Source organism: Ursus maritimus, unplaced genomic scaffold (assembly GCF_017311325.1).
Source record: "Ursus maritimus isolate PB19 unplaced genomic scaffold, ASM1731132v1 scaffold_13, whole genome shotgun sequence".
Classification (NCBI taxonomy): Eukaryota; Metazoa; Chordata; class Mammalia; order Carnivora; family Ursidae; genus Ursus; species Ursus maritimus.
Window position 1 is genome coordinate 44,622,722 of NW_024423675.1, and position 24,433 is coordinate 44,647,154.

Here is a 24,433-nt window from a genome sequence, read left to right on the forward strand (position 1 = left end):
GGTTGGGGGGAGGACAGCGGCTAGGCCCCTCCCTGCCGGCTGCCCGCCGCCGACCAGACGCTCTCTCTGGCCGCTCCCGGCCAACGCCCGGCCCGCGAGCCAGCTCCGGACATCCGCTTCCACCGTCCCGCGAAGGCTCCGGGCTCCGGGGCCTGCCTCGGCGGCGGGTCGGGGCCGCGGCCTCAGGCCTCCCAGCGCCAGCCCGCCGCCGCGCGCCGAGCGCACCTGACCCTGGCGGGCGGGGCGGCGGACGGGGCGGGGCGGCGGGGCTGACGTGGCCCGCGGGATGGAGCGGGCGTGATTCATCAGCCGCCGCGCCGGGCCGGAGGGGGGCGAGCGCAGCGGCAGCCTAGGCGCCCCGGGCCAGACAGTGGCGGCGGCGGCGGCGGCTGCGTCCCCGGCCGGGCCTCGCGCGCGCTCCTCTCGCTGTCGGTGTCCGAGCCCCTGCGAAGGTCAAGATGGAAGAGATCCTGAGGAAGCTGCAGAAGGAAGCGTCCGGGAGCAAGTACAAAGCCATCAAGGAGAGCTGCACCTGGGCCCTGGGTAAGCGCGGGCGCGGGGCGCCAGGCACCTGGCGGCCGGTCGGGCTCCCGCGCCCCTGCTCGCGGCCGCGGGGGAGCCGCGCGGGCTGGGGCCGTGATGCGTGGGGGCTTCCGCTGAGCTGCTGTTATGGATGCATTTCGCTCGATTGAGAGAGTTGCCTCAGTGAATTGATGTGGGATATGACAATTTTGGTTCGGGCGTTAACATCCATCCTCCTCCTCTCTGGTCTCAGTCTTCTCCCAAACCTTAACGGGGAACCGCCGTCCTCCCCGCCAGGAGGCCCCCTTTTCCAGATTCCCAGCAAGGTGGACGATGGTCACCCATCTCCGAGTTAGACCAGACCACCAGCCGGTGCGAATCCAGGGGCCTGATTCCAAGCGCGGGTGGGAAAAAGGGAAGTCGAACCATCAACCCCGATCTGGAAACACTGGCGAATGTGACCAGGAAGGAATGGCTTCTTTAATTTGATTTTCCAGATAGAGGCCAGCTTGTTAAGTATTAGCTTTCATGCTTATTGTACATGAAACATTACATACGAGTGGGATCGCGTTACCTCTGCAATTCTGCTGTGGTGTGCCCTTCAGACAGGTGGGATTTTAAATTTGTGAGCTGTGCAAGTATTGAAATAAGTTCCAGGTAGCACATTTGTATTTCCTGTCAGACTCAGGTTTGCAGAACTCCACCTCAAACAAGACTGAAAGACATTCATTCTAATTCAGTACGAATTTGGGCAATCAGAATTGTCTGGATGGGAATGCAGACGGGTCAGGAACATACTTCGGATGATGGTGATAGAAACAAGGAAAGGCCGAGGAGAAACCAAGGCAGCCTTGGGGGGCCCCTGGCCTGGCCCAAGCCTGCATGCAATTCCTCAGTTGCCATTCAATTACACAATAAAATTGAGTCTCTCTCCTAATCAGAAAGCAATCAGTGCTTGTTATGACACCGCTGTGGTACAACCTGAAAAGGGATAAGGGCCATTAGCAGGTTTTCCACTAAATGTAGAATCTGGTGTTGTTTTAGGTGACTGTTAATATTTAGAAGACCAGAATTCACATATATAGGGTGTATGTGTACAGACAATCCTTGCAACATCATTTTTCTTTGACATCTGCATATATCAAGGAAGTTTATCTTGTAGGCAGAACTTGACCATTGTTTACTGTTAACAGGAATTGGGACCAGATATAAATGAGCAGCTAGGCTCTTAAAGCCACAGTACTGTTTTTGCATTGCCACTGTCATTCAACAGAGCGATTCCGAGTTAGATTCCCAATTGCCTCTAATGAAGGGTCACAGATGGCTGAGTAACATAATAAAGCGGGGCCTGGCTGCGCTTTAAACATGCCATTCCTGTGTTCATTATTATTTTGCTAAGTTAAGGAGATTGAGATAACAGGGAGAAGAGAAATGGAGTATTTTTAATGTTTAAATTTTGATACTCAACATCTTGTTAAGTTAAACCGCAGTGTTGCTGAGTTTAGATCCTTGAAGCTACCTGGGAAGCCCAGAGGTGAGGCGGGTATCTGAGCCCGGCCTGGAGTCGGACCTAACCTGCCTGCGATTCCTTTCCCAGTGACTATTCTTCTGTAGTTACCAAGCAGAGACAAAGTGCATGAAATAGTTAAGTAACAGTGCCTGACATTCATTGTGCAGGTTGGAATGAGTAAATCAGGAAAACAGATCAAAGAAGATGGCGCAGAGTATGGGGTCATGGGTGGGGTGGGGAGGAAATTGGTGTGAGCTGGTGGGACTTTTAAAGTAGATTTGCCTTGAAGAATGGGTAAGCTGTGGGTTCCTTCTTCTCTTCACTTATTTATTTAGCAAACATTTGTGAAGGCCTCCCCTGTACTGAGCGTGGGCTGTAAGGATGAGGACAATGCTTCCTCCCTATAAGGACTGTGTTAGGAGGGCATGTGGAGGGAGAGGGCAGCATGAACAAAGGCTATATGGTTTCCTGCTCTCTTTTCCACTCCAGTCCATTTTCCACCATTCCATCAATTTCTTTTTTATTATAAAGCACTTCCCCCCCACCCCATAATTTCTTCCTAAAGTGTAAATTCCTTAGAACACTCTTCAGAATCTAACCCCAGCCCTTGTTTCTTATTGCTCCCCAACCCCCAAGGGTTCCGTGAACTACAGTAAGCTGCAGCTGTTCGTGAACACAACGTGCCCTGCACCCTGCTCTGTCGTTACTCATTCTGGGAATTCCCTTGCCAGACCCCAAGACCCACCTTACGTAGGAAGCGTGCCCTGAGTTCTTCAGGCAAATCCATTCCTCCTCTGGGTGCAGAGCCCTGCCCTCATGACTGTCTTAGAGCCCCAGATGCTTTGGATTATTTGGCCTGGGCTGTTCTTCTAGGGGCAGGATAATTGAGAAATATTGTATTCAGGAGACGAAATCCTCCCGCCCCCAAACAACAACAACAACAACAGCAAAACCCTAATTCAAGCTGACTTCAGCAAAACAGAATTTATTCACTCTACTCACTAAATACCCCCTGTAAGGCTAGCCATGGGTTGAGTTCGGCTCCAGAATTATGCGCTATTCAAGGACCTGGCTCTGCTCTTTTTGGGGAGATTAACATGCTCTGCATGAGTCTCCACAGCTTCAGGCTTGTGAATCATCACATTTAGGCCGTCTCATGGGAACGAAGCATCAGAGCACTTAGACCATCTGAGGGGAGAGGGATCATCTCTCACTAAAACCATCATGAGAGGAAAGAGTCATTTCCACACTTAGTCCATCTGAACAGCAAGGGGTTCTCTCCCACTTGGACCATCATATGGGAGAGGGGTTACCATGACATTTAGCCCATCGCAGGAGAGAGGAGTCATCTCCCCCTGAAACCACCATAGGAGATGGGGGGTCATTGCCATATGTCGGCCCATCACAGGAGAAAGGGGTCATCTCCCACTTGGCCAATCATCAAATCATCTCAAGAGAGTGGAGCTCTTCTAGTCACTCCTGCCCAGTCCTTGGTTTCCCTTGTTCTTTCTTGGTCCTGATGGATCATGTGTATACCCGAACCAGTCCTCTAGCTAAGGAGTAGAATGGGCTAACTGGTTTAGATCTAGGCTAGAAGACTTACTGAAATCCCTAACTCAGAAAGGGATAGTTTCCTCAAAACAGATTTAGGATTCTGTTTCCGAAGGCTGGTCAGCCAAAACAACAAATGTCGACAGTGTAGACATGTGTTTCTTGAACGTAGGGACTATCCCTTATGTTTCTTTGTGGCTTCTGCACCTACAATAAGAGAAGCGGATGTTTATAAACAGATCAGCCCATTAATGACTTGTTTGGATTTTAAGTGATAATCATCTTTTTTTCTGTTTATAGAAGTTATATATGCTCATTTTAGAATATTGAAAAATATTTGGACAGTGTAGGAAAAAAACTAACATCACCTGTAATCTCAATGCCCAGAAAGAACACTAATCGCATTTGGGAGGATCTCCCTTCCGCGGAGGGTTATACTATCTATGGCGGACTCTCGTTTGTTTTGTTTTGTTTTTTTTTTAGCCTAGCATCTTCTTCTACGTTGTCATCGATAGTTCTCTGAAAATCGGTTTTCTTAATGGCTGCATAATAACTGACAAGGAATATACATGTATCTTCCTCCCATTTTGAGCAATCTAGGCTGTTAGATATTTTTCTTGTCAGTGAGGAAATGGTCTGACGACGGGATAGAAAGAATAAGGGAAGGGGTCAGCTCGTGGAGAGTGGAGACAATAGCATTTTCCTTCAAGAACTGATGATCTGGGAGGCACATGAGCTCTTTGGCTGGATGACATAGAAATTCAGCACGTTAGAACAGCAAGCGACCGTGTCTTCATTTTAGAAACTTGTGGTGTTTTCCATATATCAGGGGACTTGTGTAAAAAAATGGAGGAGAGGAGAAAGACAACTAGAGGCTGAAACGCCAGGTAGGGGAAGAATAGTGTATCCCCCACCCTCCCTCCCTCTACCTTTCCACCTGGTTTTCCTTCCAGCCAGTTTCTGTTGTGTTTACAGCTAGAATTCTCAAAAAGTCTGTAGTGCTTGCGGCTATAGCCTCACTTTCCACTCAGCCTTCCCCTCACCGCCATCAACCTCCCTCCTCTGTCAGGCCACCAACTTGGAGAGAAGACGGAGGTACACAGGCCTACATCCAGCAGGGCATTCTCAGCCACGTGGGGCAGCCCCAGCCCGTCCTCCCCTGGCCTCCAGGACCCCGCCTTGCCCATTTTTATCGTGCCTCCGAAGCCGCTCTGGCTCCTTTGCAGCTCCAGCACTTCTCCCCTCGCAGAAATGTTGGAGTTTCTCAAGAGTCAGCCCTGAGCGCCCTTCTCTTCCTGCCAGCCCTCCCGGAGTCGGCCACATCCATCCCCACTGCTTCAGTTCAGTTCCCCAGGATGTGCTGCCCCCATTTACCTCACCAGTCTGCATCTGGGCTCCGCCATGCAGACCCGGGGGCAGACACCCTCTCAGCGTCTCTGCTTGAACAGGACAGGCCCAATATGGCTGCTCTGCGATTTTCCTTGGTCTTTTTTTCTTATGGTTCTTGGTTAGCATTTTAGGGTTGGGCGCTATTGAACATCCTGCATTGAATATAAACCCCTCTGTCTGATGAGGAAAACTGCAGTGATTTGGCTGTGTAGTGTCAGCACCTGCCCTTGGAGAGCAGCAGTTCGTTGTCCTGGGCACGGGCCCCTGCCCTGCTAACTGCTAGGCCACGCTGACTCGGGGGGCCTTTCATATGATCCCTGCACCGGCCTCTCAGGGCTTTACTTTAGGGTTATCCTGTCTCATCTTAACGACTGACCTCAGTTCTTCCGCTTCCTCCCTTGGCCTTGTGGGCCACAGCATCACTGACCCTCCTGGTCTCATCTTTCTGTTTTGCAGATTGTCTTGCTTACACCCACTGCTTGCCCCATTGGCCACAACATGCCCAGATCCTACCATCATGTTTTGGATTGTTCTTACTCTTGAGTCTCAGGGACACACTTGGTGTCCATTTTTCCTTCTGATCTTTTAGCAGACAGGGAGAAATATTTCTCCTTCTCCAATGAAAATGGTTCACATTGACAGGGCTTGTGTACTCTAAGCAATGAAGAAAGGAGTCAGTATGGTTTGAGCTGAAAAACTGGGAACGAATCAGAACTTGTGATATTGGGATTTCTAATAAGAAATATATATTTGGTCTTTGTCCTTGTTTCTGGCACAGAACCCCCCAAATCCTTGAATTTCCTAGGTGAAGAGGACCATGAAGTGTTTCTGTCATGTTAATGAACCAACCTAAGGATCTGGCACTGCTAAGAGGACCAACCCTGTGTTTAGGGAGATGGAATTTTCAATCCCACCCCAGACCTCCAGGAAAGGAAGAGGGGCTGCAGATTGAGTTCAGTCTCCAAAGGCTGATGATTTAATCAATCATTCCTATGTAAGGAAGCCTCCATAAAAACCCCGAAAGGACAGTGTTCGGAGAGCTTCTGGGTTGGTAAACCCACGGAAACCTGGGGAGAATGGTGCCCTCAGAGACATGGATGCTCCTCGCCTTTTCCCCATCTCTTGGCACTTGCACCTCTTCCATCTGGCACTTCCTGAGTTTTGTCCTTTTATAATAAACCAGGAATGTAGTAAGCAAAATGTTTCTCTGAGTTCTGTGAGCTGTTCTAGCAAATTAACTGAACCCAAGCAGGCAGTCATTAGAACCTTCAACCTATGGCTGGTCAGTCAGAAGCCTGTGTGACAACCTGAATTTGGGATTGGGGTCTGAAGAGGGGGTGCAGTCCTGTAGGATTGAGCCCTTAACCTGTGGGATCTGATGCTATCTCCTAGTAGATGGTGTCAGAATCGAATTAAATGGTAGGACAGCCAGCTGGTGTCAGAGAATTGCTTGGTCATGTGGGGAAGCCTCCCCCAGCCACACATGTTGGAATTGGGTGCAGAATTGTTAACGCTTATTGAAATAGAACAGCTTTTGCAGGGGGAGGGGGAAAATAGTGTTTCATTATCTCTACAACTGGAGGTAACAGTAGTGTGTGAATAATCCACAACAATGGTAAAGTATCAAACATCCAGGTTGGGTTAATGAGATTTAAGGGTGAGCCTCCTTTCAGTATCCCTAACTGTAGGACGATTAAAAAAAAAAGTTTAATCTGCCATGTCATAAATGTGTGTGAGCATAATGAGATATTGTATAAAGTGCTTTGTGAACATCAAGTCTCTTGCCAGTATGAATCATTATTTAGGAGTATTGAAACAGTATTTTCAAGGAAATAGCTTTCCTTTCTATATTTATTATTATTTTTAATTGAAGTTTAGTTGACATACAATACTATATTAATTTCAGGTGTAAAACTTAGTGTTTTGACCATTATATACATTACAAAATGCTCACGATTAGTATAGTTACCCTCTGTCACCAAGCAAAGTTGTTAAAATATTATTGATGGTATTCCCTATGCTGTTCTTTTCATCCCTGTGACTAATTTATTTTGTAACTGGATGTTTGTACCTCTTAATCCCCTTTGCCTATTTAACCCATCCCCCACAGCCCTCCCTCTGGTAATCATCAGTTTGTTCTCTGTACATATTCATGAGTCTATTTTTGGTTTTTGTTTTTCTGTTTGTTTTGGTTTTGAGATCCCACATATAAGTGAAATCATATGGTATTTGTCTTTCTCTACCTGACTTATTTCACTGAGTATAATACACTCGAGGTCCACCTACCCTCTCACAAATGATGGGATTTCATTATTTTTCTTATGGCTGGGTAATATTCCATTATATATATATTATACCCCATCTTCTTTATCCATTCACTTATTAAGGGATGCTTAGGTTGCTTTCCTATCATGGCTATGGTAAATAATGCTGCAATAAACATAGGGGTGCATATGTCTTTTGAATTACTGGTTTTTTCTTTTTCTTCCTTCAGGTAAATATACTCAGCAGTAGTGGAATTTTGGATGGTATAGTAGTTCTATTTTTAATTTTTTGAGGAACCCCCATACTGTTTTCCGCAGTGGCTATACCAATTTACATTTCCACCAATAGTGCATGAGGGTTCTCTTTTCTCATATCCTTGCCAACACTTATTTCTTATCTTTTTGATTTTAGCTATTCTGACAGGTGTCAGGTAATATCTCATAGTGGTTTTGATTTGCGTTTGCCTGATGATGAGTGATGTCGAGCATCTTTTCATGTGTCTGTTGGCCATCTGTATGTCTTCTCTGGAAAAATGCCTATTCAGGTCCTCTGCCCATTTTTTAATTGGATTATTTGGGGTAGGTTTTTTTTTTTCTTCTTTTGGTGTTGAGTTGTATAAGTTCTTCATATATTTTAGATATTAACCCCTTATTAGATATATGATTTGCAAATATTTTGTCCCAGCCAGTATGTTGCCTTTTGTTTTTGTTGATTGTTTCCTTTGCTCTGCAAAAGCCGTTTAGTTTGATGTAGTCCCAAGAGTTTATTTTTGCTTTTGTTTCCCTTGTCCTTTGTCTATTTTTATTGCAAGACTATCGCATTTTAGCTGGTTGTAGCTAGATTAAATTGGCATTTTGGTTCAGGTTAAAAATTTAGCTATACATTCTGTGTTTCTGTAGGGAAATGTATCCTAATTTGTAACTCCTCCAAGGAAGTCTTTTGAGCTATCAAGGGAGGATTTTTAAGTATGAGTGACTCGCATGCAGATAATTGAGAACTGATTTATAATTATAGGAATTTCTAGGGGAGAAAAAAAAACTGACGGAAATTTATCTACAGATTCTCAGTCTATACGTATTTATTTTTAACTTTGTAATTTTCCTTCTGCAGAAACCCTGGGTGGTGTGGATACCATTGTCAAGATCCCTCCACACTTGCTGAGGTAAGGAGACTGGAGTTGTAAAATGTAGTGGAAGTAAAAATCACCCACTGTACTTTCCTGAAGGCCCAGATAACCTCATTGGCCTGTAGCATTTTACTTGCTGACCGAACGCTCTTTTAAATCCATGAACTGGGATAGTTCATGAGGTTAGCGTGATGGGAACCTGACTGCAGTGATTTCTAGGCATCTGTGGAGTGAGTGAAGTTAGTAATCCAAAGAGAGCAGCTGAGGAATGAGGTGAAAGTATAAAATTGGACAAGGAGAGAAATGACCAAAACCTAAGAGAGAATGTAGACAGTGGACAGGATCTTCCACTGCAGACTAGGAAATGGCGCTCCCACTGGGCAGAAGCCATCCTACGCCCTGGTGGAGTAGATTTAAACTCCCACTGGTCCCTTGGCTGGACACCATCTCCCACAAACTCTATAGCCACATACAACAGCCTGATATGGCGAGCCTGTTTCCCCACCTTCCTCACCATTCCCCATCCCTCTTTATCATGAGAGAAATGCCCTGTGTGGGACATTTGGAAAGAACAAATAAGAAAGTTGCCCATAATTACACCACCTAAGGATAACCACTGAAAACCATTTAGCAGATTTTCTTAACAGACTTTTTCCTACATATACATATATTTAGAAATTAATATGAATTTCATTTATGTTTGTTTCCTGCTTATTTTTTCAGGCCACATCATATGAAGAACATTTTCTAATGTCAATATATATTCTTCAAATTAAAATATTGTATATTCTTCCATTTTACGGCTGCTGTAATGTTTATTTAGCAATTTTCTTATTATTAAACATTTGGCTGATTTGCAGATTTTTTTGACATTATTAAAAATATTGAACTTACACTCTTCTGTTGAGTAAAGTTCTATACTGTCAGGACATTATGATTTACTAGGTGTTTTCTGTCTCTACAAGTAGAATGAACAAGAATTATGATCCTGTGTTTTTCAAAAATTTATTGTTTCTCCTATAGTATCTGCTGCAAGCTGATATGGTGAAAGGAAATTCATGTATTAATCAAACCGAATGTACTTTTATGTGTATAAAGCTAGATGGACAGAATGCCTGGCAATAACACCCTTGCCCGGGTGTAAGGGGGTGTCCAGCTGGGGTATCCATGCACACAGGAGAACTTGAAGACTCTCCAAGACATATGAAGGCATAGTTGGTTTAAGGGAGATGATTTCCTGGGCCCCATCGTCTACAGGTATTCTTTCTGAAAACCGATTCTGCTACATCTCCTTTTCTGTCTTACCTATTATAGTCCGTCTTCTCCTTGACCAAGGAAAGCACCACTCTTACCCATCCCATTCTGAATCTTACTGTGGTGTGTTGTCCTGGGGCGCAAAAGTCTCATCCCACCAACAAAGTACTATGAAAATACTAGTGTTTGGGTTGGTAAAAAGGATGGATATAATGACCAGACCACACATCTTTCTGTAAGTTAGTTTCTGTTTCTTGGCTTTCAAAAAAACTGAAGGAGGACTTAATCTAATGATAAGATAATAGACAAAAAGGTGTTTTGGTGATAAGTCTCCTTCATTCTCTTGTTTATGTAAATAGGAGTTTTACTGCTTACATCTATGAAAGTGAAAAGGTATGGAAATGATGTTAAATTCCCACCTTATTATAGCGATAAGGAATACTTCATCCATAGGTATGTGAAGTAATTTAGGAGAAAAATAAACATGGCTTATCTGTTTCTTTAGAAATGATTTTAAAGAAACAGAAAAAAGAAAATAAAAAAAGATAAAGTAAAATTATACTTTCCATGTTTACTACATTAACATTCTTATAAATATTCATTAATGCTGTTAGGATCAGTTGGGCCCATTAGCAATCACATCTCAAATCAGAAGAAAATTGAACAGCTTTAAATCTTACGGCCAGAGGTAATCTTCAAAAAATCACTTTATACACACTTTGTTATACAGAAATATAGTAGGGAGATTAATAAAAGCCTCTCAAGAGTTAAAACATATTATATTGAGAGAAAATTAAGTTGGGGAAGTAGAATGGAAATAGAAGTTCAAGGAGAAGAGAGAAAAATGTAGCATTTTTTTTACTGTTAGAGAAGAGTTTGCTCAGAAACTTTTTTGTTGGATGAAGGAGGTTTTCAAATTGGTGTGGTCTTTAGATTTCATTAGATACATTAAAATAACTGATATGTTTTAATTAAAAATTGTAATACTTCCAATATGCCAGGATCGTAACCTTTTCCATTAATTGAAATTATGATGCAGAAATGTAAATGTCCAATGAAAAACAGAACTTTTAACTTTCTCTTCGTGGCTGTTTGAGCAACGAAAGTTTGGTAACAGTGCCTAGTTCCTAATCCAGAGGGTTGTTGAACCAGATGGCTGGGCTTCCTGTGCTTCTGGGTCTGTGAGGAAAGTTCTGCCTGTGGTGTTAGGGGTGAGAAGGTGGCAGTGATAGCGGCGTTGCCTCCGGGCCTGCTAGTTAAGAACGTTCCTCAAAACGCAACTGGCATTTTCCAACTCTGTGTGTGTTGAGGGGGCCGACAGATGAGTTAGAGAAAATGCAGTTGTTAAGGGGACCTACACATGGTCGGCCCCCACTGAGACATGCCATTTAGCTTGCCTTCCAGCCCCGACCGCAAGATTTACCCAGAGCCAGCTTGCCGTCTTGTACAACTCATAGAAGGGGGGGAGTCACAAATCGGTGGGGAGGATGCTGGATCAGGAGCTGTGGATGAATATATATATCAGTGTCTTTTCATATCTTCACCTCTGTTAGCGGATAATTTGGAGGGCTGATCCTAATGAGAAAGCTGGTGAGGTCATTTTGTGTATATGTATTGTGTTCTCGGTATGCAGGGAGGTCTATCGAACATCTTTGTGCAGAGAACTAAACCCTAGGAATGACACAAAACAGATGTGAGCATTGCTCTCAAAGGTTTTCTATTCAGAGGGAGGAGAATAAAGACATACATAGCTGGAAAACAGTGTTGTGTGGTAGCCACCGTAAATGTATTGTAGAATTTTACACATATAAGGAGGTTGCGATTTGACCATGATTCACAAGAGTTGGGAGGCTTTTAAAGCTTCTTTTAGGTTAGAAGAATAAGCCGTCATTAGAACCAAAAAGAGCTCTTGAATCAATATTTGTCTGATTTACTATTTCCCTTTATCGTAAGAGAAGTGATATAATGAGTTATGCTGTAATGGGCTTTTCTCTCTTTGTTGTCAAGTCAGTCTCCCTTTAATCCTTTGATTCGCTGCCAGGCACTTTGAAACCCAGAGAGTACTTAACTCTGTCCAGTCATTGTGTTCACCAGGGCATCTTTCAATTGTTTGAGTACCTGCTCAAAAAAAAAAAAAAAAATCTAGTCACTGTAAATATTTGTACCCAAGAAAGAATTTGGATATGTTAATTATTTGTTCAATTATATTGTAATTATTTTTCTTCAATTACACTTCTATGTAGTACATGAGAAAGAAACCAGATTCATTAACTATGTCTTGCGTTCTCCTGATTTTGTGTTCAGATTCAGTTCCCATTTCTGATAATCACTTCAAGTGATTATTTACAGATATTTTGTGGTTTTGGAAAGGGCAATAGGGAATAATTCAAATCTCAAATACTTTTGCTGTGCTGTTTTTCTTCATTTTTCTTTTGCCCCTGACTGATGTGCTTTTTATATTCAATATATTAACGTTCTGATAAATAATTACTCATACTGCTGTGCTCAGTTGTGTCCATTAGTAATGATAGCTCAGATCAGAAGAAAATGGAAACCTTGAGAGACCTGGGGTTGCATTACCTTCTGTTTTTCTCTTACCATTGATTGCTCCTCGGATGTCTTGTATGAACTAAAGTAGTCCCGATGTCGCATGAATGATTTTCATCACTCTAGTGACTGGACTCAGTCATGTGTAGGGCACTGCAGGGGAGAACCCCATGAGAAAACATTTTCAGTGGCGAGAAGGATGGTCGGAGGCATTGCCCGTTCCAGCCCAGGCTTTCAGTGAGCAAACGCCCACTCCACGGTTGGTAAGTGGGCCGCTGTAGCAACAGGGATAGGGATTCATGCAGTGCCAGTGCGGGTCCGTGTCAGCCACGGAGGAAGGGCCAGCGATCCTGTCCTGTGGAATATTTCTGAATTTGTTAGTAGATAGTTATGTGAAAATCATTCTACCTTCTTGCCCTAAGTCTTGCTTTTGAGCTTGGCAGGGAGTCTGAGAGTCCTTACCCTCCTCCGTGAAGAGCCTGTCCCCTCATTGCCTTTGCTTCTCTTTTCCTTCTTCTTAAACTTCAGGACTTCCATGTCTTCACAGGGTTCAAAACCTGTGACTGAGTGGGCCGTCGCAGTGTCCCTAGACTCAAGAAGGAGGTCATCAACTTCTCAGGCTCTTCCTTTGATTGGGGCTACTATTTCCATGTCCTCCTTGTATTACAAGCAGAAGGCAACTGAGGTGCCCCCTAACTGTGACAGACTTGCTGAACTATCTCTGACCAAGTCAAGTGAGCGCGAATAGTCGTTGACTTCATTTGTTGTCAGCCACTGGTTTTTCAACCGAGTGATAAACAAGACCGGGAAGCTACTGGTCAAGATGTATTAGTAGTTAATAACATGAAATGTTTTCTGTTCTTGGACATTTTTCTACTTTATCCTCTCACCCGCTCTACCTCCCTGCTTTTCCCCTGTGGTTTGGGAATCAAATGATAGAACCAAAACAACCTGGTCATTTCTGGAATCTTCAGGGCTGCGCTGGTGGCTTTTGTAATGAATATCGAGGGCTGATGTCTATATTTTGTGAAGCCGTCACCAGCCTTGCTTGGCAGGAAGCACCCGGCTTAAGCCCACCTGGACTTAACCACAACTTCTGGAATGTTTAGCTTCTTGCAAGTTGCTTCATCGGCTGTCCCCCTCCATGCCCCACTGTCCTTGTGATGGCTTGGTTATGATTATACCTGGTTCTGTCTGATCATCTTTGTCTCAGAAATGTTGAAGGGTTTATATTATATCCAACCCTAACTGTGAAAAAGAAAAGGGCTCTTTTGTGGACCTTTCAGTACCCTTGTTGTATGCAGTCACTGCCTCTTCCAGATCATTCTTAACCTGCTGGCAGATGCCCCAAAAATGTTCTTCCCTAATGGAGTTTTGCAGTATTCTTCTGCTTCTGAGTCTTGGTTGGGTATGGTCAGTCTTTGCTGGCATCTGGGCCAGAATGGTTTGCTGGCTGTCTGCTCCAGTGGATTTGAAACTCCATATTCTGGTGGCGGCGGATCTGGATATCCTCACACAGCTCTACATAAATCTGTAAGAAGGATGCTTTTCACCCCATGCCAAGGCCCAGAGACCATAGGCCACTACCAGTTTGCTGTCATAGTTGAGCTGCCTGGCTCTCTGACATACTACCCTGTCTTCCCTGTCAGATTTCCAAGAGGTTCACTCCTCTTCGACTGGGCCCAGGTGGGGTGAGTGAGGTGGAGTCATGCAAGTACAGGTCAGATCCTGTCTTTTTTTTAAGGTTTGGTATTTCGTTCATCATGGAATTTTGGCATTCATTTTGAGTTTTTAAAATGTGGCATTAAAACACCTCACACCCTTCAGAATGGCTAAAATAAAAAGCATGAGAGACAAGTGTTGGTGAGGATGTGGAGAAGAAGGAACCCTCGTGCACTATTGGCAAGAATGCAAACTGGGGCAGCCACTGTGGAAACTAGTATGGAGGCTCCTCAAAAAATTAAGTAGAATTACCATATGATCCAGTAATTCCACTCCTGGGTATTTACCCAAAAAGAATGTAAACACTAATTCACAAAGATCTGTGTACCCCTATGTTTATTGCAGCATTATTTATGATAGTCAAATTATGGAAGCAGCCCAAGTGTCCATTGATAGATGAATGGATAAAGATGTGATATATACATATACAACGAAATATTGCTCAGTCATAAAAAAGAATGAAATCTTGCCATTTGCAACAACGTGGATGGATCTAGAGGGTATAATGCTAAGCAAAACAATTCGGAGAAAGACAAATACCATATAATTTCGCTCATGTGGAATTTAAGAAACGAATTAATGAACAAAAAGAAAAGAGACAAACAAAAATCTGACTCTTAACTACAGAGAACAAACTGGTGGTTACCAGAGAGGAGGTGGGTGGGGGATGGGTGAAACAGGTGAAGGGGATTAAGAGCACATGTACCATGATGGGCACTGAGTAATGTATAGAATTGTTGAATCACTGCATTGTACACTTGAAACTAGTATAACCCTGTTAATTATACTGGAATTCAAAAAAGAAAAAAAGTGTGGCATTAAAATATTATTTATCTTGCTGATTGAGTTTTTTAATGCTCCCTAAAATTTTGTGCCCAAGGCCAGTGCCTCAGTCATCTCACTGGAGTTCGAGCCCTGCACTCCCTGAACTCCCAGAAAATTCTTATGGCTGCTGGGGTCATCCATGTTCAAGTCAAGCTTTATTCTGCCCCCTCCAGATAACACAGACTATTTTTTTTACTAAGGACCTTGGTTTCTGTCCTACTTTGAGCAGAACCTTAGTGGCATGCACAATTAGGGAAACAAGCTCTTTCCCACGATGAAGGCTGGGATTAGTAAGACCCCCACTTCCAGGGTACCCTGTCCCACGTGTACTAGTGTTTCACTGAAGACATTTCCCAGCCACCGTTCCTCCTCCCTCCTGGGCCCATCTCATGAGTTGAAATAAAGCATGCTGTTACAAATCCTTTCCCTTCCTCATGCCAAAGCTTAGACCCAAACGGCAGGTCTGTGGTGTTTGGTTACCAATCGCAAACTCCCTTAAATGGGGCATTAAAACAGGAGGGGGGTATTTTCTGAGCTGCTCTTTTCATCAGGATTGTCCACTGGGTGTCTCATACACATGCAGCCTTTCCCACTTCATCATGCTACTTACCCTTGAAGGCTGAGCTGTGTTGCTCGAAGAGATTCTTCTCTCCTCTGTGCCCTCACTCTACTCTGCGCAAATCTCTCATGGAGCTGGCAGGCTGGCAGCTGTCTAGGGGTTCTATTCTGAGACCCTATCCTCCAGGAGTTCATATATTATAAATTATTCATCTTTTTAAAGATTTTATTTATTTGAGAGAGAGAGTGAGAGAGAGCGCTCACAAGCAGGAGGGAAGGGTAGAGGGAGAAGCAGACTCCCCGCTGAATAGGGAGCCCGACCTGGGACTCGATCCCAGAACCCTGGGATCGTGGCCTGAGCCAAAGGCAGACACTTAACCAACTGAGCCACCCAGGTGCCCAAATTATTCATCTTTTCATCCCCTACTTTGGTCCTCTGTAAATGCTTGCAGGATGAAACTGCTTTTCCAGACTGCACTGTATATCCCAAGGAACCTGTGCCTCATCTCCTAGATTCTTAGAAAACATAGTATTTGGAAGAATTCATGCCAGAATGGAATCTCAGCTTTGGCAGTAGGACTCTTCACATCTCATTGACTGAGAGGGGAGGTCCCAAAGAGTAGGACCAGAAGCCCAATGCCCAATCCATTGACCTCACCCAGTATAGTCTTACATTCCTCACTCTCTCCTCAACCAAAGCGCTAACTAGCCTAATGTGTATTAGATCAGGGGTTAGGAGCTGGTGGTAGTTATTGGAACCCTGATTAATGTTCTGTGCCAAAGGACATTGACTATGCAAGGGTTCCAGCTCTCACTGGCCCACCTGGAAGAGGCAGGCTGCCTCCCCTGCCACATTCCCAACATGAATTCCACTTGGAGTATTTCTGTTCTAAAGAACTAAGGAACCTTCACCCCCATCCTGCTCCAATGCAGGATTTGCCCCTACTCTTAGCCCAGGTTATTTACAACAGGAGTGGTGTAGGTGAGATAAAAATGTCAAGGGAATCCTTGAGCTGTCTTGTTCAAAGGCAGCCATTGGCAATGAACCTCTTGTTGGAATTTCCCAGTGGGCCTTTGGGAACAGTCGCAGATGTGACTCCAGCCACGGCCCAGCAGTCTTTCGCTTACCTTCTCTGTGATTGTTCAGAGCCAGCCTCAGCCTAATTGCTTTTCTCCTGCCAGTTGTTGTTCCCAGAAAGACTAACAGCATTTCCTCCCATTTGTCCTTGTCTGTGTCCCCCACACCACACCTGTCCCCCGGCTTCTGCTTCACTTTGCCTGCCTGGTCCACATACTTTTTCCAGCTCAGATGCTAGCCTGTTCGTCCCTCTCTTGATTGGGGGACCTACTGACCTTTCATGCAGGATGGGAGCACATTCATCAGCATTTATGCTTCGAGAGAACCATCCATAGTCACTTCCTACTCTTTGTATGGTTTTATTTTAATGGCTTTTCTGCTGCTTTTCTCTATTTTAGTGTTTCGGTTCTAGGTTTTGAACCCTGGAGCCACTTCTAAAGGATGTGCAAAAGTTTTGTTTATTTTTTAATTGAAATAAACATATTCACATCAACTGGGAAAGACTGTGATTTCAAATGGCTGAGAACAGCAAATACCTGTGTAGTGGGTTTTGGCAGACAGTTTCAATCTCAGCGTTGTTGTTTCTGCCTTTCTTGTATCATGGAGAAGCGTTGGGCTCCCCTTGCTAGCTCCTGTGGTCAAGAGGAAGAAGCAAAGGATGCTGGTGTAGAATTCCCAGGTCCTGTCTTCAGCTGTGCTACCTGAATGGAGGCTATTAGGATAAGTGCCAGACAGGTGCTTCTAACGAGACTTCCATGTTATTCCAGGTGAATTGCAAACATCTGTGCTTCTTATGGATTTAAGCTCATCTTGAGGTCTTCTCTCTTTCTGGTTTCTGTCTTTCTTCCCTAGTACAGCTGACCTCCCTTTGCAGAGGCAGACAACTGTAAGTCAGTTTTGGCTCCTCCGATCTTTTGCTGGTTCTGCAATAGGAAGATAATCATCATCATCATAAGACGTCTAAGACCCTTTGACTAATCTAAGCCTGGCTCATTTTCAATTATAGAGAATTCTTCATCTCAGCGAGTTATGAAAGGAAGGAGGGAGACTCTGTCAACCTTCCTGGGGGTAGAGAGGGACCATTTAAGTGAACAAGGACTTGCCCTGAACTTGACCTGATGTTCCATCTTCCTGAGATCAGGCTTGCCCTAAACAGGTGAGCAGAATGACATTTCCGTGTTGGCCACAAAAACCCATTGGCAAAAAGAACATGGCACGTGGAGAAGCCTTTAGCAGTGGGAAAGCTGAAATCCATGTTCAAAATCAAGGTGCCCCAAAGATCTAATTTCTCTTTTTCCTTTTCCTGCTGCTAAGGAAGACAAAGGGTGTTCCTGTCACCTTGTGACATAGCATAAGTAACAATACTGTACTATTTCCTAACTTACAAACAGCTTCTTCTCTGTGTTATCTGCCAGCCTGGAGGCCAGTCCTAACGGTTTTCTTGCTCTCTTCCCTTTCATAAGGAAGACCTACAATTAGCTCTCAATTATAAAGCTTCTCCTTGTTAATAGCCCCTGACCTAAAAGCACTTTGAAATGATCAATTAAAGAAGTGCATAACCCACCCAAACTAGGATGTGGGGCATATTGGGCTTGATTGATATTTTGGGATGTGAGCAAGACATTAATGTTCAAGACTAGGCATGGCCACTCATCATTCCTTTACGACAAGTGGTTGATGTCTTTATTTTATAGCCCTTGGTTCTAAAGGGAAGTGTTGGAAGGAAACATTAAACTCCATTTTGAAAAAAATATAGCAATTCAATCATGAATTTTCTTTCTTAAGCCTCTTTATTCCTTTTGAATGGAACGAAGGTAGGCTTTTTATTCTGTGTTTGGTTTCTATAATTAAACTGTGCCTTACAGGCAATTGAGGTCCAAATTTCCTACTTTATTTCAAATATGCCTCTTGAGAAATTGTTTCTATTGATGGGTTATAACAGTGGATTCCAAGAGATGGGTAGGGACTGGAGCTTATTGATTACATGATGTAAATGGCTCAGTGAGTTGTTTGTATCTCTCTTGTTCACCCTGTAGGACTCTTTTTCTACGGGGGAAGGCAGGGTACAAAGACTAAAATCCCATTTAGTTTCATCTTCATTTATTAAGTATTTTATATTTTTTTCTGTTTTCATTTTACTGCATATTTATGTGTAGTTGAACTGTTTATAAATCAGTATGATTACGTAATTATGCAATTATACCCCGGTGTATCTTTTTCAAGTGAAGTTCAGTAAATTTGACACAGATCTCCTTTACCCACCCTATAGTCCAGTACTCTGGTAATATGATGCCTCCTAGCATGCTTAGTAGCCTTCTGATTCTTTTTTTTTTTTTTTTTTTTTGGAGAAACCATGTAGCCAACCACACTCCTCAAGCAGGCCTGGGGTAGGGTCAGGACCGCTGGCCTCCAGACTTTACTGTCTTAACTCACTATGGGGTATTCCCCCACCAGTACTGATTTATCACAGAGGTCTATTATTTCTTCTTTGTAACTTCTGTGAAAAGCTGAGATATAGAATACTAAATTTCATGCAGCAGATTATTTGATGAAGCACCAGCGTTGAAAGGAGCTCTTGGGAAATCTGTATTTAGCCACTGCTCATTCATGAGAGCAATTTACGAACGTAGGAGTAGGTTATGATCACCTGGGACTGAAACAACTTTAAATGCAATTTCCAAGGAGCCAGAGCCTTTAAAAGAGGGGGTGTCATATATTCAGGCTGAGGGAAGAGCCATGAATTATTAGAGCTGTTGAGATGAGTGTGTATACAGAACTTTGCCAGGAAATGACCTCAAGTGGCTTTTCCTCTTTGTAAGGCAGAAGGAGACCTTAAGATAAAAGATTCCGGTCTGGAATTGATGCTGAGTATCCACTGGGGAGGCCTGAGTAATTATGGAATTAACTAATGCTAACTCTCTGAGCTTCTGCTCACTTGAGTGAGAAGAGGTGAAGCAGCAGCTAAGGTGGTCTTTTTAGGGACCGTTACGATGAGCGAGCCTGCAGAATTTCTGCGAGGAGGTTTAGCCTAGGCCTGATTTTTACTGGCTTAGGCCTAAACCAAAGAAACGCATCCAGGGGCTCCTGGGTGGCTCAGTCATTAGGCATCTGCCTTCGGCTCAGGGTGTGATCCTGGCATTCTGGGATCGAGCCCCACATCGGGCTCCTCAGCCGGGAGCCTGCTTCTTCCTCTCCCACTCCCCCTGCTGTGTTCCCTCTCTCGCTGGCTGTCTCTCTCTCTGTCAAATAAATACTTAAAATCTTTAAACAAAAAACAAAAAAACAAAACAAAAAAAAAGAAACGCATCCAGTATAGATCCCATTCTGAGTGGGAGCAGACCTGGGCTAATCTTTAATTTAATGAGGTCCAGAGAGAACGGTTGTATTTTAAAGATTTTTTTTTCTCTCTGAAACTGTAACTTCCCCATTGCTTGCTTTATTTTGTAAGCCTCATTTGGTTTTTCTGTATTTACCAGCTGGGAGAAAAATCTCTCAAAGACAAAAGGGGTTTTGTATGTTTATTTCTGAGTCTGTTGGTAGAGAAGCAGCCAGGAGACTGTGTCCAGCTGTGGTTGGCAGGGAGGGGCTGAACCTAGAGGCCACCTGGGGAGGGTGGCCATATTTACCCTCTGGGATTTTAACTCCTATACTGAAATAAAGCTAGATGTGGAAGACAGGGCCTGTAACAAGACATTTGCTGAAAGCGGGGAGGAAAGCACTCATGTGTCTCAGACATGGTATAAATAGAGCTGTAATTTTAAAGTCAAGAGGATATTTGATTAAGAAAGAAAGTGATTGTTGGTGTGCCTGGATGGCTCAGTCGTTAAGCATCTTCTTTTGGCTTAGATCATGATCCCAGGGTCCTGGGATCGAGCCCCGCATTGGGCTCCCTGCTTGGCAGGAAACCTGCTTCTCCCTCTCCCACTCCCCTTGCTTGTGTTCCCTCTCTCGCTGTCTCTCTCTCTCTGTCAAATAAATAAAATCTTTAAAAAGAAAAAAAGAAAGAAATTGATTGCTAGTATAAGGTGTGTGCACCCAGGACAGTGGACGCCTTCATAAATATTTGCTTGTGGTGATGCCTTGCAGGTCCGTCTTGAATGCCAGCGTCTCTACTGGAGGTATCTATCCGGGGCTGTGATCAGTAGAAGGAAGACAGTGTGAGGGGGTCTGGGCTGTAGTGGGAGAGGCAGTGGCAGGTGGGGACAGGCATCCTGGGCTTGGAGTCAGCCAAACGAGCCACATTGTGTGCTGGGAATAAAACACAGACCATCTGGCCTCCAAGAGCACACCACCTGAGGGGAAAGGAAACAGGGAATGGTAACACAGTAAGTTTTGGGTCCAAGTCCTGGCTCTTCCATGTGTGGCCATTGGGACCCTGAGCTGGTCATTTTGCCCGTAAGCGTCTATAACTGAAGATACTGAAAGGTGGTCTGGTGCCTCTGTTCCCCTCCTGTGATCATTGACCAACCCATAGATGCAGAGCAAAACAGGTCTAGAGAGACCCTGTTGCAGACCAGAGACAGACTCAATCTCCCCGAAAAAGGACTCAGCATTCTTGCATGCCGCCTCCGGTCCAGGCAAAGAGCCACCGGTTTACCTCCTCCTTTCTTCTCTCTTCTCAGCATTTGAGCAGGAAAGCAGCTTCTAGCCCACAGGGCTTGTCTCAGGTCCCTCCATGTTACAGGCATATATTGTTTCCAGCTTTATTGAGGTATAATCGACATAACATTGTGTAAGTTTAAGGTATACAACATGATCACTGGCTATATGTTTACACTGTAATGTGATCAGCACATAAGGGTGCTTAATATCCATCCCCTCACATAGCTACCAATTTGTGTGCGTGTGTGGTGAGAACTTTTACGTAAGATCGTGCAGTGTTGGTCTTTCTCTGATTGACTTCACTTAGTGTGATGTTCTCAGGACTCATCCACGTTGCTGTCAATGGCAGGATTTCCTTTTTCATGGCTGAGTAATACCCACCATGTGGGCGTGTACCACAATTTCCCATCCATTTATCTGTCTCATGAACGTAGCAGTTCTCAAACTTTTGGTCTTAAAACCCTTTACACTTTTACAAGTTACTGAGGAACCCCCAAAGGGCTTTTTGGGAAAAATATCAGATTGTATCTGTCAATATTTACCACATTAGAAGTTAAAAAAGAAAGTTAAAAAGTATTTATTAATTCATTAAAAGTAAGAAACCTATTACATGTTAATTTGAAAGACTTTTTTTAATGAAAAGTAACTACTTTAAGACAATTTAGCGAGAAGAATTTTACATTTTTTTTTGCCAATCTTTAATATGTGGCGTAGTAGAAGGAAAACAGCTGGAATCTCAGCTCTGCTTCTGCGTTCAGTCTGTTCAATATGTTGCCGTGGTTGAAGGAGATAAAGAAAATCCTGCCTCCTACAGATAAGCAGTTTAAAATGGGAAAGGAATCTTAATCGCCTTTTCAGATAATGGTGGATATTCTTTTTTGATAGGGTCCATCATATATTCCTGAGAGATTGAGAATGAAAATACTTTTGAGCTCATGGACCCTCTGAAAGGGTCTGGGACGTCTAGGTTACCCTTTGAGAACCATTTCTTCCCCATTTTATATATATATATATATATATATTACTTTATTTTATTTATTTTTATTTTTTTTAAGATTTTTATTTATTTATTTGACAGAAAGACAGCCAGCGGGAGAGGGAACACAAGCAGGGGGAGTGGGAGAGGAAGAAGCAGGCTCCCCGCTGAGCAGGGAGCCTGATGCGGGCCTCGATCCCAGGACCCTGGGATCATGACCTGAGCCGAAGGCAGACACTTAACGACTGAGCCACCCAGGCACCCCTATTTATATTTTTTAAAGATTTATTTATTTATTTGAGAGAGCAAGAAAGAGGGAGAGAGAGTATGTATGCAGGTGCAGGGGGAGGGGCAGAGGGAGAGAGAATCTTCAGGTGGACTCCCTGCTGAGCACAGAGCCTGACACCAGGCTTGATCTCAGGACCCTGAGATCATGACCTGAGCCAAAACCAAGAGTCAGATGCTCAACTGACTGAGCCACCCAGGTGCCCCTCTTCCCCATTTTAGATGTCAGAATCTTGAATCCTTCATTCTTAAGATTCACCAACCTGGGGCACATGGGTGGCTCAGTCGGTTGAGCGTCCGACTCTTGGTTTCGGCTCAGGTCATGATCTTGGTGTCGTGGGGTCAAGCCCAGCATCAGGCTCTATGCTGGGTGGGGAGTTTGTTTGAGATTCTCTGCCTTTCCTTTTGCCCCTCCTCCGGCTTGCATGCTCGCTCTCTCTCTCTCAAATTAATTAATAAAAAAAAAAAAGCCACCAACGCTTCCTCTTACCTGGGAATAGGAGCTTCTCCCAACCCTGCCTTTTCTAGGCCTGTCCTTGGGCTCCAAGCCTGCGGCCTGCACAGCAATCATGTTACAATGATTTGTAGGCAGGCGGGCCTGTGTTGTGCCTCCCCCAGCCTGTGGAACCATCACCTGGGTCACATTGTTAGCTTGTGTTATCCCCTGGAGCTATGGAAATTGCCCTGGAATAGCACTGCTAATAATACTCCTCACCGGGGTCTTAGGAAGATTACTTAAGATTTTAAATAAGATGGTACTTTGCAGAAAGTACATGAAATCATAAATGAAACACCACCTGATCAAACAGGCTCGTGGTGTTTTGGCAGTTTGCGACAGGATTCAAGTTTCTTGGTTTGTTCCCTGCCCCCCTTCAGTGCTGAGTCCCAAAGTGTGATTTTAGAACAGATTTCAGGTACAAAGAAGCAGATGAGAATCTGAATTGAAGTAGTGTTATTTCTGATTCCTCAGCATCCAGAGAGGCCTAACTGGTCCTTGGGAACTAGAAACAAATGAGCCCGAGCAGGCACGATCAGCGAACCCTTCACCGTGGCAGTTATCACGTGTTGTTTCATCAATTCTAGCGTCCGAAATAAGGAAACAGAAATCTAATGCCACTCTGTCTTACTCTTCCATTTTTGCTTACAGACTCAAGAAATGTCCCTGAGCTGGCCTCCTTTGTGGCAGTCCACGATGAGGCTGGTGTTGATGGAATTATGGGGGCAGGGGGAGGACCCAAATTTCCAGGAGTACGGCACCCCATACCTACCTAAAGGCAATGGTTCGGTTTGGTTTTTAACCAGAAGACATGCAGGAGTTTTCCTAGTTTAGGAGGTAATTGTCAGCGTTTGTAAATTCTCTGTGACTTCCATCATTTTCCCCCAGAACAGAGACCTCTGGTGGCTTACCCAACATCCAGTCATCCCCCTGCCCCCACCAAGACCTGACTGGGGGGTGAGGATCTGCTTTGATTGTCAGCCCTGTGCTTCAGGGGAGGCTGCCCCATTGCACGTGCAACTTTGCCGTCTGGCCATGGGCGTGCCCTGTGTTGGGTGTGTTGGGGTGGAATGTGAGAGGGACGCTGTCTCCGACTCACAAAGGTGATGTTCTTTCCTCCCTGAAACTTATCATCTTCAAATGATGCTGCCAATGGCCACAGCTTGCTTTGCAGATGTGAGGGGAACCGGTGGAGGGTAGAGGGGGATGGGGGGGTGTTGGGGTGTGTGGGGGGATGGGTAAAGCTGACACTTAAAGCGTGGATCACCCGAAAGATGGAAAGAACCTGGGTTCTTGGCTGTGTCGTCAGAGCACTGAATCACCTAAAACTGGGGCCAATCTGCCTTCTTGTTTAAGGCACTCAGGGAGCTGATTTCCTGTCCCTCGCAGCTACAAGTGTTCTCCCTGATAGACCCACTTTAAAGGGATCCACGTGACCCCCAGGGGCCCAGGGGAAGGGAGCCCAGGCGAATGCGGCAGCCTGGAAGCTCTCTAGGTGGAGTCCCTTTCCTGCTGTCTGGCTGCGTTTGACCATTTTGCTGACCTTTTAATTTCTTCTGCAGGACAAGGGTAAGGAAATTCTAAGTTAAGTATTTGGTAACTCTGGTGCAGTAGTGAGGGCGTTGACATCGGTGGCATTTACAAGGTCTGGGGGCCTGGAGATGGGGCTTCAGGGGTTGCCTGGGTGGTCTGCCTTCCAGTCTGGTTGTGATCCCCGTGTCCTGGGA

At 44.5% G+C, this 24,433-nt stretch overlaps 1 protein-coding gene across 1 annotated transcript in view; it reads left to right on the top strand.

Moving 5' to 3' along the window:
• The first annotated feature begins 419 nt into the window (after window positions 1-419).
• The window catches only part of ARFGEF3 (ARFGEF family member 3), a 165,358-nt gene continuing 141,344 nt past the window's right edge, over window positions 420-24,433 (top strand). Inside the window, exons 1-2 of the mRNA XM_040627843.1 lie at window positions 420-543; window positions 8,348-8,399. Of these exons, the coding sequence (XP_040483777.1) occupies window positions 459-543; window positions 8,348-8,399 (137 nt within the window). The 5' untranslated portion in view covers window positions 420-458. The remainder of the gene's footprint in view (window positions 544-8,347; window positions 8,400-24,433) is intronic.